Source organism: Pavona decussata, unplaced genomic scaffold (genome assembly GCF_977016875.1).
Source record: "Pavona decussata unplaced genomic scaffold, jaPavDecu1.1 SCAFFOLD_315, whole genome shotgun sequence".
In the NCBI taxonomy this organism is placed as follows: Eukaryota; Metazoa; Cnidaria; class Anthozoa; order Scleractinia; family Agariciidae; genus Pavona; species Pavona decussata.
Window position 1 is genome coordinate 205,562 of NW_028145706.1, and position 14,490 is coordinate 220,051.

Consider the following 14,490-nt stretch of genomic DNA (forward strand, 5'->3'; position numbering starts at 1 on the left):
AATTAAGCAAAAATTCATGCTAACCGGGCAGCGACTTCCTAAAGAAAACTGCCTCGTTTTCATGTGTTTTGACGCCATTTCTCGAGTCTTCTGTCCTCTCTGATCTGAATGAGGAAAATCTATCAAAATGCAGCGTTCTATTTCCCTGCTAGTAGAGGTCTCTGCCGTCAGAGACCTCTGCTAGCAGGGAACGTTCTATCTAATCAACAGCTTTTTTCAAAGAAAGCGGTAACTAGATACTCTCATAACATGCTTTCAGTTCTTCTCAATCATCGAAACAAAATTTAAGCTTGTTTTGACATTATTTAGCTAAGCAACTTTGACTTTCAGTCCATATTGTAAAGATTGTGATGTCAGTGAAGAAGCCACCGGAGATGGTGGGAAAGAGGTTGTAGAGTCTGTAGAGGCCGAAAGCGGACGGGCGACAGCGCGACTAAGTACAGGAAGCTGTTCGTGCGAGCGCAGCTTTAGCGCTCTCCGCAAGTTGAAGACCTGGAGTGAGTTGCATAAAATTTAATGTCGGGCGTAACTGCTAAGGCCAGTTCAGTATTTTAGCACAGGCTGAATGGCGTTGCATTAGCCCATGTCCACAGCGAAATCCCTGTGGACCCGCTCGAGGTTCTACAGCGATGGGATGCTAGTGGGCACAGGCGAATCACGATGGCATTTAACAGCTCAATTCGTTGCCTTTTAGAAACGAAAAACCTCAAATAAGAACGTCCGAGACCAGGTTTTATGAGCCTGCGAGACTGAGCAACCCCAACAAACCCTATACTTTTCACGAAACCGCTGGTCAGCCGAACCTTGTTTAGGTCGTTGTTATCTAAGGCCTTCATATAGAAACAAACCACCAACAAACACATTAAAAAGTCGCATACAAGAACACAGAGCCCCTAAAGTAGCATATAAATAGCTGCCCCTCCCCTTCACCCCCCCGCCCCCCGCCCCAATGCCTCAGTCGTTATTTTTTTCTGGCTACGGCCCTGTCATTTCACACTCTGAATGTGGTTGTCTTGGCGAGGGCAGCCCTAAGTTATGTATTTAGCATCGGCCAAGGTTTCTTCTTGCAAAAGAATTAGATTATGTGAAAATATAGGTCATTGCATGTATTGCGCCAAAATAAAAAGACTATTTAAGAAATTAAAATAAACATAAGAGAAAACTATGTTCCCAGGTTTCCCTAAACCTTTGATGTACTCAGATATTGCTTTGTTCTCGGTGGGTTTAATTATTTTTCTCTTTCTTTAAAACTTGAAATAACGAATGCATCAAATATAAGATTCCATCAAGTTATTAAGGTTTCTTAAAAGAGAGTCTTAAAAAATCTTACTTAGATTTTACTTTACAAATAATAAATACGTTTTCTTATATTCTGTTCTGCAAAATAATATAAATATCACGCGGTTTAGTGGCAAAGTCCTGACAGGAATGTTGATTAATTTTCCATCAGCAGAAAGCTGATTTCCGTTGCCTTGCTTCTATCTTTGGCTATATTATATAACAAAGATAAGTTTCCTTCCTTTCTATAGTGAAAAATCGTGTTTATATTATGATTCTAAGCATCAAACTATTTGTCATCACCAAACGTTCAAACATTACTACTGCAGCTGAATATTGTGTGCTGCTTTTTACATTTTTGAGAGCATTTTAGGGCCTTTTTACAATCGCAAAACATTGCTAATATCTATCTACTTCTTTGATAGAACGTTTTAATAAACAAACAAGAAGAACGGGAAAAATGTAATCGTTAAAACATGTCTACAAATTTCAGCAACCTGTCATTTACCCAGCAAAATCCATCATTTGAAAATTGGACAGTCATTTTTGCTGTGAAAATCAGTCAAATGGTTGTCTTGTCAGTAATTTTCTTCTTCAGTTTGGTTGGAAATACTCTTCTTATCATCACAGTGTACAAGCGCCCAGAACTAAAGAAGACGGTAAACTACTTTATTGTTAATATGGCTGTCTCTGACATCGTTTTCCCGCTAACAACCATTCCAGTTTCCCTGGCAGAGATGTCGTCCAGTTCTTGGCAGTGGCCTATCGGCGGTACAGCAGGATTAATCCTCTGCAAGCTAAGGAACTTTGTCATGGCTGTTTCACTTACTGTTTCCATAGAAAGCCTCGTTTGGATCGCCTTGGATCGGTTTGTGGCGGTTGTCTGGCCAATGAAAGTTCATCTTATCACTTGTAGATTTCATTCCTTTGCTGTCGCGTCCACCTGGATCGTGGCCCTGACAGTCAATTCAGCAGATCTGTATTTGTCTGAGTTACTAATGGAAAATGAAAAAATTACATGCAGTGAAGACAAAACTTCCTTGTTATTCCAAGTTATAGGTTATGTGAGATTTGCAGTTTTCTACCTTGCACCAATGGTTCTTATAGCGATTTTATACTGCGCTATAGCAGTAACCTTACGGAAAATGCTCCAGTGTACGATAGTTCATAAAAATGATTATAGAAAAAGGCAAGCCATAAAGATGAGCCTTTGCGTCGTTGGATTATTCTATCTGTTCTTTCTTCCCTTTGCGACTGGACTCATCTTATGGCTAACTCCGGTTTCAAAGTCGTGTTTATACATCAATGTTTTCCTGCTTTCTTCCTTAGGTCTTCATGTATCTTCGACAATGAATCCAATCATTTGTTTTACATTTGGGGAAAGCTTAAAAGAAGTTTTCAAATTGCCTCAGCGCAAACGATTAAAAACAAACGCAGTAGGAACAAGAGAAAAGGAGGAAGTAACTCTAAAAAAGATCACTGTGTTACATGAGATACCTGCAAGAATCTGAGAGTCTAAAGAAAGACTGAGTCAAAGATTGTGTTTTAAATATATTATTCTCAACTTACTTTATTAAACCAAGAGGAAAGGGTTTGGCCCCTTTTCCAATTTTGACAAGCACATTTATATTTCATTATAAATTTAAATAATACTGTTATGATGTTCTTATCCAGCACTGGAAAATATTAAAGTTGATATGGGAAAACTAGAAATCTAATTGTTGACTTTTATTATTCTTTAAAAACACAGTGTTTTATTGCTATAAAAAAATCCACATCGCACCATCGGCAATCAACTTTTAAAAGGGTAAAACGTTCGCGATGGCGTCCTATATCCTAGAAATCCACCATTTACTTCAAAGAAATAAAGATTTCAGATAATTTCTCTTTCACGGGATAACTGAAAGGAGAGGACAGATGATCTAAGTTAAAGATATCTGGGCATGTGGGACGTCTAAATTAATTTCTTGCGCCTCATTAAGAAAATTTCAATTAACTCTCAGCTTGCATTTGTTCCATTAAACAAAACAAATAAAATTTCTATTACCATCACACTGAACTTCGGATTTATTTTAAGGGTAAGGTGTTTACAAAACGACTTCATCATTTGGAAAAATGATCACGAATTATCTCACATGAGTGTGGTTACACTTGGCGAGGGCAGCTCTTAGTTATTTATGTAGCATCGGCGAAGATTTTCTTCTTAAAAGCAAAGCTTGCAGTAGGTTACGTAAGAATGCGTGTCGTTCTATTATGCCGAGATGAAAACTGATTCAAAAAGTTTTCGAGTAAACATCAATTATTGTATTAACAATGTCCCCAGGTTTCCTAAAACCCTCTGATATACTCAGATATTACTTCATTTCTGGTGGACGTAATTATTTTTTTCTTTGTTTCGAAAGATAATAAAGGTGGCATCAAATATAAGATTCCTCCAAGTTAATAAGGTTTCTAAGAAGTAATTCTTAAAAAAAAACTTACTTTAATCTAAACTTACAATATATACCTGCAGTTATAATGTGTTTTCCGGTATATTCTAAAACATCACGAGGGGTTTCAATTGGTCTTATAGTCCTGCCAGAAATGTTTCAATTAATTTTCCATCACAACCAAGCTGCTTAAAGTTCCTCAGCTTCTTTGTTTGGTATATTGTAATGCAGATGCGTTGTTGCGTTGCTATAAAAAAAAATCGTATTTGTATTGTTGTTCGAAGAAAAAACGACCACTATCATAGTTAAAGTTCAAACATTACTACTGCAAAAATGTTAGTGTCTCTATATTCTGCTATCAGGCATTACATTGCCAACTGACAGTTATTCGTTGACCAGGACATCAGTGTTTAAGAAAAAAATAAGCAGGAAACATATAAATGTTATAACATGTCTACGAATTACAGCAACCAGTCATTTATCCAGCAGAATCGATCGTGTGAAAATTGGGCAGCCAATTCTACTGTTAAAATAAGCCTAATGGTTGTCTTGTCAATTATTTGCTTCCTCAGTTTGGTTGGAAATACTTTTATTATCATCACAGTGTACAAGCGTCCAGAGTTGAAGAAGACGATAAACTACTTTATTGTCAATATGGCTGTCTCTGACTTCGTTTTTCCGCTAACAGCCATTCCAGTTTCCTTGGCAGAGCTTTGGTCCAGTTCTTGGCAGTGGCCTATCGGCGGTACAGCAGGATTAATCCTCTGTAAGCTAAAGAACTATGTTATGGCTGTTTCACTTACTGTTTCCATAGAAAGCCTCGTTTGGATCGCCTTGGATCGGTTTGTGGCGGTTGTCTGGCCAATGAAAGTTCATCTTATCACGTCTAAATTTCGTTGCTTTGCTATCGCGTCCACTTGGATCGTGGCCCTGACTGTCAATTCTACAGATCTCTATTTGTCTGAGTTACATAAAGAAAATGAAAATATTAGATGTAGTGAAGACAAAAGTTCCTTCTTATTTCTAGTTATAGCTTATGTGAGATTTGCAGTTTTGTGCATTACACCAATGGTTTCTATAACGATTTTATACTGCGCTATAGCAGTTACCTTACGGAAACAAGATAAAATGCTCCAGTGTAATACAGTCCGCAATCAAAATGATCATAAGAAGCGCCAAGCCGTAAAGATGAGCCTTTGCGTCGTTGGATTATTCTATCTGTTCTTTCTCCCCTTTGCGACTGGACTTATATTATGGCAAACTCCTCTTTCAAAGTGGTGTTTGTACAATGATATTTTTCGGCTTTCTTCCTTTGGCCTTCCTTTATCTTCGACAACAAATCCAATCATTTGTTTGGCATTTGTGGAAAGCTTCCGTCGTGGCCTACGAGAAGTTTTCAAATTGCCTCAACGCAAACGTTTAAAAACAAACGCAGTAAAAACAAGAGACAATGAAGGGGTTACTCTAAGGAAGATCACTGTGTTACAGGAGATGCAAGAGGCGAAATCTGACATTCAGCCATAACTGAAGAACGACTAAGTGAGAACTTGTCTTTTAATGTAAATATATTATTCTCAACTAACTATAAACGATGAAGGTCTGACTGCTATGAAAATTAAACGATTCGAAGCGTTTCTTAATCTACTACGATGCCTCTTTCGTTGAAAGAAATTCGAAAAAAATGGTTGGAAATAAAAATTAGTGGTCTAAAAATTTCCCCCCCAGAAATTAGAGGAAACTGAAAATAGTGGGTGTGACTGAATGCTCAGTGATTGATATCACTTTGGAAATGACAGAAGTGCTATTTCTTTTTATTGGCAGGCACATTTCTATTTAAATCAATAGTTACCAAATAAATGTGCATTGCCTAAAATTAAAAAGACGTTTTCACTAACCTATCTTTGGTACCTGTCAAGTACATTTAAAATACATTGAAATTAGACAACGAGTCACGAGCTTTTAAAAATCCGCTTTAATTATTATTGATCTTAGGAAATATATCCTTACTTTTATAACAAATGCTGTCAAGTTGAGCAGAAGCCATTCAATTCTAATGCTACCGTTATTAATCATTGGACAATAACTGTAATTTGAAATGCTGTCGAGTATAATATGTTCTGCTAACCATCTGCAATCCATTGTGAATTGAATTTTAATTACAAAGTTGAAGAGGTATTTCATCATAAATGTAGTAAGAAAGAAAACTGCAAGCACTCGGTTATTGTCCATGACTTTTCACTAACATTGAAATTTTTTTTGTTATTATTTTCATACTTTAATCACAGATTTGAATTATGGTTTTTACATGGGGTAACTGATGAAAAAACTAAAACAAAGGTCGCTGCTATTGAGTCATATTTCGTATATTCCAAAATCAGAATACCACCTTATTTTACTTCTAAAACGTTATAAAGAAATCGATTCTTTTACTGTGATCATTGGATATTTTATTTTATTTTCAGTGGTAATTATTTTTTTCTTTTTCGAAAAAATAATGACAGGTGGGATGAAATATGTTTTTTTCAATTATTAAGGTTTTATATAAGTAAGTCTTCAAACTTACTTACTTAAATCTTAAACTTATAAAACATACTAAAACATAGATTATGTTTTGTAAAATATTCTGAAATATTACGTGGTTCAGTGAAAGTCCTGGTACAAATGTTTCAATTAATTTTCCATGCGTATTAAACTGTTTACAGTTAACCCGCTTCTGTGTTTAGCTATATTATGATGCTGATTAGTTCCTATGTTTGTCCAATGAAAAATTCGGTTTATATTGTTATTCGAAGGATCAAATTATTTGTCATCACCATACATTACTACCGCAGAATATCAAGCCCTGTTTATTATAATTTTAAGGCCATTTCAGGATCCCTATATTCAACTGGGCTTCTGAATAGTTTCTACAAACGTTTTACACTGCCAACATACTCCTTTGCAAGCGGGAAAAACGTAATCGTTAAAACATGTATACAAATTTCAGCAACCTGTCATTTATCCAGCCGAATCCATCGTGTGAAAATTGGGCAGCCATTTTTCCTGTAAAAATCAGTCAAATGGTTGTCTTGTCAATTATTTGCTTCTTCAGCTTGGTTGAAAATACTCGTCTTATCATCACAGTGTACAAGCGCAACCAGCTGAAGAAGACGGTAAACTACTTTATTGTTAATATGGCGATCTCTGACATAGTTTTCCCTCTAACAACCATTCCAGTTTCCTTGGCAGAGCTTTCGTCCAGTTCTTGGAAGTGGCCTATCGGCGGTACAGCAGGATTAATCCTCTGTAAGCTACGGAACTATGTTATGGCTGTTTCACTTACTGTTTCTATAGAAAGCCTCGTTTGGATCGCCTTGGATCGGTTTGTGGCGGTTGTCTGGCCAATGAAAGTTCATTTTATCACGTTTAGATTTCGTTCCTTTGCTATCACCTCCACTTAGTTCGTGGCCCTGACTGTCAATTCACCAGATCTGTATTTGTCTGAGTTGCTGAAGGAATATGAAAACATTAGATGCAGTGAAGACAAAACGTCTTTGTTATTCCTAGTTATAGGTTATGTGAGAATTGTAGTTTTCTACATTGCACCAATGGTTGTTATAACGATTTTATACTGCGCTATAGCAGTTACCTTAAGGAAACAAGATAAAATGCTGCAGTGTACAACAATTCGCAATTGAAGTGATCACAAAAAGAGGCAAGCCATAAAGATGAGCCTTTGCGTTGGATAATTTTATCTGTTCTTTCTCCCCTTTGTGACCGGACTTGTATTATGGGAAAATCCAGTTTCAAAATGGTTCTTTTACATCAATGTTTTTCTGCTTTCTTCCTTAGGCCTTCCTGTATCTTTGACAACAAATCCAATCATTTGTTTTGCATTTGTGGAAAGCTTCCGTCGTGGCCTAAAAGAAAGTTTTGAAATTGCCTCAGCGAAAACGATTAAAAACAAACGCATTAAAAATAAGGGACAATGAAGGGAGAAAGAAAGATCACTGTGTTACAAGACATGCAAGAGAATTTGACATTCAGCCTGAACTGAAGAACTTGTGAGTGAACAATTGAACCTCACCCCCCCCCCCCCCCCAAAAAAAAAGGAGGGGGTGCAAAAAGCGTCAAAAATGAAAAAAATGAAGTGAAAGAATTGGGAAACGGCCGTTCTAAGAGGAAAGGTAACGATTTAAAGTAATCAACAAATCTTTATTTATTGCTTTGAATCATTAAGATCGACTGAATAAAGAAATACGTCCAAAAGTTTTAATTGATGTTTTGAACTGAAATCTTGTCTTTAGTTTTTACATAGCTGTCTAGCTGGATGGTCCTTTTTTTTTTTTAGAAAAGGAAAAAAACTTTTGATCTTATGCAACTGGGGTCCTTGCGCACTTTCATGAATGTTAGTTTTGAAATATTCTCCTTAAAAACTTCAAGAAAGGACTCTTGGCTGGAGTCAGGGATTGATTGGCCCAATGTGAAATATTTTTGGTTTTATTATACCACCACGCGTACTATGCGACTCAAATGATTCTATGGGAATGACCGGTGCGTTCATTTCTTTCTTTCTTCTTTCTTTTTTTTTTTTTCACAAAAAAAAATTTTTAGGTAGTTTTTACTTTGGTAGTTTTATCTTTTGAGGGTGTGAACGAACTCCTACCTAAAGCGTGACTATTAAATTAAAAGAAAACTGCTGAGCAGTACTTTCCTGTGATCCTGTTTATTATGCTGTACGACGTAGTTGCTTACTTGACTGCTGACTTGTGCAGATGAAATCCTAAAGTGTAATGATTCAAATAAAAAGTTCTGACCAGTACTTTCCTGTGGGTGCTGTTGATAATGCTGGTGTGGTGGTGGCTCTAACTTTTGAGTCTCTGGACCAAATCCTCAGTTTCACCATTTATTTAGTAGAAAGCTACAGAGCATGACTTCCCAGTAGTGGTGTTTATTGCGCTATAAAACGTGATACCACTTATGATTCTGTGCATAAAATCCTAAGTTGCGACAACGTGCATTCATGCGTCCACTTAAGTGTTATTCAAACAAAAGTCTATAAGCAGTAAAGGTCTGTGGATGAAATCCGTATTTCTGACTATTCCCAATGAAAGCCAGTAAGATGTTGTTCCCTAAAGTGTTGACTGTTTTCCAAGGTTTTGCAAGACATTTGCTTCCATCCTTATCTTGGACGCTCGAGGTACTGACATGCGCTTATAATTTTGAATCAACTAAGAAATAGAGGCCACCCGTAATTTTTTAAAAGTAATTATTCCTTGACCATACTTAGTTTTTACTGGGTTGGAAAGAAATGACACTTTCCCAAAAATCAGAAATTAAAAAACAGGAGCACCTACAAATGTTTTCGATAGATATTTGTTCGTGAGAGTATAGTTTGTCTAGAACTTTCGCCGGCGTTGAAAGGCGAGAATCATACCCTGTGTATTTGTTTCGAGGTAAATGTAAAATACAGTGGTCTTCGTGTCTTTCAAGTTTGGAAAATCCCTTATGTTAATTTTCCGCTATATCTCTTAATTACATCTGCCCAATGCCGGTGATTGGGAACGGCCCCTACCTTTCGTTTTAATGACAGCTGTTGAAAAATATACCGCATTTAATCATGTGATGATTACAAACGATAACAAATATTTAAATGCAAATAATATTATTTTGCTGTTCTTATCCAGCACTGATGAATATCAAGGTTTAGATGGAAAATGTAGAAATTTATTTTTCGATTTTATTTGTTAAATGTTGCGCCAAAAGTCAATTTGAATCAACCCTTACTAGCTTGTATTTGCTCGACTACACAAAGAGATGAAATTTCTATTACCATGACAATTAACTTGGGATTTCTCCAAGAAAAAAAGTGTTAACAAAATGACTTCGTCATTTGAAATTATGATTACCAATCATCTCACGGTCTGAATGTGGTTGTCCTTGGCGACGGCAGCTCTAAGTTATGTATTTAGCATCGGCGAAGATTTCTTTTTGAAAAAGAAGTAGATTATGTAAAACTATTGGTCATTGTATTATGCCGAAATGAAAGATTATTTAAGAAATGAAAGTGAACATAAAAAAAAAATATGTCCCCAGGTTTCCTTTAACCTTTGATGTCTTCAGATATTGCTTTACTCTCGGTGGGTTTAATTATTTTTCTCTTTGTTTAAAACTTGAAATAACGAATGCATCAAATATAAAATTCCGTCAAGTTATTTAGGTTTCTTAGAAGTGACTCTTTCATCACAGCGTTACAAGAGATGCATGCAAGAATTTGAGATTTAAGGAGGCCTAAAGAAAGACTGAGTCAAAGATTGTGTTTTAAGTATATTATTCTCAACTTACTTAATATCAAACTTTAAGGAAATGGTTTGACTGCTTTTCCATTTTTGAGAGGCACATTTATAGTTCATTAAAATGAGCGATGTCTAAATTTAAATAATAATGTTATGTTTTTCTTATCCAGCACTGGAAAATATCAAGGTTGATATGGAAAACCTAGTAATCTAACTTTCGACTTTTGTTATTCATACAAAAACAAAAAACCCATATCGCACCATCGGCAATCAACTTTTAAAAGGGAAAATTTATAGTACATACTCCTATAGTGTAGTGATGGCGTTCTAAATCCTAGAAATCTACCATTTCCTTGAAAAAATAAATAGAGGTGCTTTCTTATAAATCGCTCTTTCACGCGATAAGTAAAAGGGGAGGACAGATGGTGTAGGTAAAACGTCTAAATTAATTTCTTGCGCCTCATTAAATAAATTTCAATTAATTCTCAGCTTGAATTTTTTTGATTAAGCAAAAGCATAACATTTCTATTACCATCATACTGAACTTAGGATTTATTTCAAGGGTAAGGTGTTTACAAAACGACTTCATCATTTGAAATAATGATCACGAACCATCTCACACGAGTGTGGTTACACTTGGCGAGGGTAGCTATTAGTTATGTATGTAGCATCGGCGAAGATTTTCTTCTAAAAAAGAAAGGTTGCGGGAGGTCAGGTAAAAATTTTGGTCATTGCATTGTGCCGAAATGAAAATTTATTTAAGTAGTTTTAGAGTAAACATCGGATATTGTATACACAATGTCCCCAGGTCTCCTTGAACTCTTTGATTTTCTCAGATATGTCAGTGGACGTAATTATTTTTTCTTTGTTTCAAAAGATAATAAAGGTGGCATCAAATATAAGATTCCGTCAAATTAATAAGGTTTCTAAGAAGTGATTCTTCAAGAAAACGTAGTTTAATATGAACTTTCAATATATACCTGCAGTTAAAATGTGTTTTGCGGTATATTCTAAAATATGGTCTTAGAGCTTTGGCAGAAATGTTTCAGTTTACTTTCCATCAGTAACAAGCTGCTTAAAATTCGTCAGCTTCTTTGTTCGGTATATTGTAATGCAGATGCGTTGTTGCGTTCCTTAGTAATAAAAAATCGTATTTGCATTATGGTTCGAAGGAAAAACGATCACTATCATTGTCAAAATTTAAACATTACTACTGAAGAATTTGATGCGCCGTTTATAGCATCAAGTTTTGGCGTCATTTTAGGGTCTCTGTATTCTGCAATCAGGCATTACATTGCCAACTGCCAGTACTTCGTTGACCAGAACGTCAGTGTTTAAGAAAAAGATAAGGAGGAAACATACTATTGTTAAAACATGTCTATGAATTTGAGCAACGTTTCCTTTATCCAGCAGAATCCATCAGTATGTGAAAATTTGGAAGCTACTTTGTCATTTAAAACCAGCCAAATGGTAATCTTCTCAATTACTTTATTCTTGAGCGTGGTTGGAAATACTCTTATTATCATCATAGTGCACAAGCGCCCAGAGCTGAAGAAGACGATAAATTACTTTATTGTTAATATGGCGGTCTCTGACCTCGTGTTTCCACTAACAGCCATTCCAGTTCACCTGGCAGAGTCTTCGTCTTGGCAGTGGCCTATCGATGGCACAGCAGGATCAATAGTCTGCAAGCTGATTTACTTCCTTGTGTCTGTTTCGCTTACTGTTTCCATACAAAGCCTCGTTTGGATCGCCTTGGATCGGTCTGTAGCGGTTGTCTGGCCAATGAAAGTTCATCTTATCACGTCTAGAAATCGTTCCTTTGCTATCGCGTCCACTTGGATCTTGGCTCTCACAGCCAACTCTGAAGATCTGCTTTTATCTGAGTTACTGAAGAAAAACGGAAAAAATAGATGCAGTAAAGTTACAACTTCCTTGTTGCACATAGTTTTGGGCTATGCGCGTTTGGCTATTTTTTTCATTGCTCCAATGGTTCTTATAACGGCTTTATACTGCGCTATAGCAGTTACCTTACGGAAACAAGATCAAATGCTTCAGTGTACAACAGTCCGCAATCGAAATGACCATAAAAAGCGCCAAGCTATAAAGATGAGCCTTTGCGTCGTTGGCTTATTCTATCTGTTCTTTCTTCCTTATTTGACTGCAGTTCTCTTGTGGGAAACTTCGGTTTCAAAGACGTGTTTATACAAACATGTCTTGCTGGTTTCTACCTTGACCGTTCATGTATCTTCGACAGCAAATCCAATAATTTGCTTTACATTTGTGGGAAGCTTCCGTCGAGGCCTAAGAGAAGTTTTCAAATTGCCTCAGCGCAAACGATTAAAAACAAACGCAGTAAAAACAAGAGACAATGAAAGGGTAACTCTAAGAAAGATTACTGTGTTACAGGACACGCGAGAGGCGAAATATGACATGCAACCAGAACTGAAGAACGCCGAGTGAACACTTGCCTTTAAATTTCAATATATTATTCTCAACTAACTATAAACGATGAAGGTCTGACTGCTATAAAAATTAAACGATCTGATTATCATTTATTAAGCGTTTCTCAATCTACTAAGATCCCTCTTTTGTTGAAAGAAATTAGAAATATATGGTTGGGGATAAAAGTTAGTAGTCTTAAAATTTCCCACCGAAATTAGAGGAGACTTTGAAAATAATGGGTGTGACTGAATGCTTTCAATGATTGAAATCACTTAGGAAATGACAGCAGTGCTATTTCTTTTAATTGGCAGGCACATTTCTATTAAATTAATATTTACCAAATAAATGTATATTGCCTAAAAGTAAAATAGAGATTTTCACCAATATATCTGGTACCTTTCAAGTAGATTTAAAATACATGGAAATTAGACAAAGAGTCATGAGCTTTTAAAAATCCACTTTAATTATTAATGATCTTCGGAAATATATCCTTTACTTTTATAAGAAATGCTGTCAAGTTGAGCAGAAGTCATTCACTTCTGGAGCTACCGTTATTAATCATTGGACAGTAACTGTAATTTGAAATGCTGTCGAGTACAATATCGCTAAATTCTGACATAACTAGTTCTCCCTCCTCCGTTTCTTTTAAAAGAAAGCTTAAAGATTTTCTTCTCTCTAGGTATTAACTTCTGTAAGGCTGTATTTCTTAACTAACTTACTTAATATGTGTGTGTGTGTGTGTGGGTACGTGTGCGCGGTCAAAGTTAATTATCATAAGTCCATATTGTAATTCTAATATAAGATAGCTATTTTTTAAAAGTGAGGAAGCCTACTTTATAAGCTTCGTGGTTTCTTTCAGGCTTTCTCGCCATTTATTTTCTTTCGTCAATTTTCATCATTTTTTTCCATATGTAATTGTTGTATATGGCAAAATAAATATTGTATTGTATATTGTATATCTTCTGCCACCCACCTGCAATTCATTGTGAATTGAATTTTAATTACATAGTTTAAGAGTAATTTCATCATAAATGTAGTAAAAAAAAAACTTCAATCACTCGGTTATTGTGACTTTTCACCAGATATATTTTCATTTCTAAAACGTTAGAAAGAATTCGATTCTTTTACTGTGGTCATTCGGATATTTTATTTTATTCTCGGTAGAAAAAATAATGACAGGTGGCATGAAATATAAGATTCCGACAAGTTATTAAGGTTTCGTATAACTGAGTCTTCAAAATACTTACTTAAATCTTACCTTATAAAAAACATACTTAAAGATAGATTATGTTTTGTAATATATTCTGAAATATTACGCGGTTCAGTGAAAGTCCTGGCACAAATGTTTCAATTAATTTTCCACGTGTAGTTAGCTGTTTACAGTTGCCCCCCTTCTGTGTTTAGCTATATTATAATGCAGATACGTTCTTATGTTTGTCCAATGAAAAATTCGGTTTATAGTGATTCGAAGGATTAAACTTTTTGTCATCACCAAACTTTACTACCGCAGAATATCAAGCCCTGTTTATTACAATTTTAAGGCCATTTCAGGATCTCTATATTCAACTGGACTTCTAAATAATAATTTCTACAAACGCTTTACACTGCCAATATACTCCTTTGCAAGCGGGAAAACGTAATCGTTAAAACATGTCTACAAATTGCAGCAACCTGTCATTTCTCCAGCAAAATCCATCGTGTGAAAATTGGGCAGCCATTTTTCCTGTTAAAATCAGTCAAATGGTTGTCTTGTCAATTATTTTCTTCTTCAGCTTGGTTGGAAATACTCTTCTTATCATCACGGTGTACAAGCGCAAGGAGCTGAGGAAGACGGTAAACTACTTTATTGTTAATATGGCTTTCTCTGACTTCGTTTTTCCGCTAACAGCCATTCCAGTTTCCTTGGCAGAGCTTTCGTCCAGTTCTTGGCAGTGGCCTATCGGTGGTACAGCAGGATTAATCCTCTGCAAGCTGAGGAACTATGCTATGACTGTTTCGTCGACTACACAAAGAGATGAAATTTCTATTACCATGACAATTAACTTGGGATTTCTCCAAGAAAA

At 35.8% G+C, this 14,490-nt stretch overlaps 3 protein-coding genes across 3 annotated transcripts in view; all 3 read left to right on the forward strand.

The window, feature by feature from the left end:
- The window catches only part of LOC146454067 (uncharacterized), a 186,370-nt gene that overhangs the window by 103,648 nt on the left and 68,232 nt on the right, over positions 1-14,490 (forward strand). The gene's annotated exons all lie outside the window — the stretch shown is intronic.
- On the forward strand, positions 3,966-14,418 carry LOC146454073 (QRFP-like peptide receptor). Its single transcript, XM_085095878.1, has 2 exons — positions 3,966-6,208; positions 13,607-14,418. The coding sequence occupies exon 1, from the start codon at positions 4,158-4,160 to the stop codon at positions 5,229-5,231; it is 1,074 nt and encodes a 357-aa protein (XP_084952004.1). The 5' UTR covers positions 3,966-4,157; the 3' UTR covers positions 5,232-6,208; positions 13,607-14,418.
- LOC146454074 (QRFP-like peptide receptor) lies at positions 10,990-13,610 on the forward strand. Its single transcript, XM_085095894.1, has one exon. It carries the CDS (start codon positions 11,357-11,359, stop codon positions 12,443-12,445), a length of 1,089 nt encoding a protein of 362 aa, XP_084952020.1. The 5' UTR covers positions 10,990-11,356; the 3' UTR covers positions 12,446-13,610.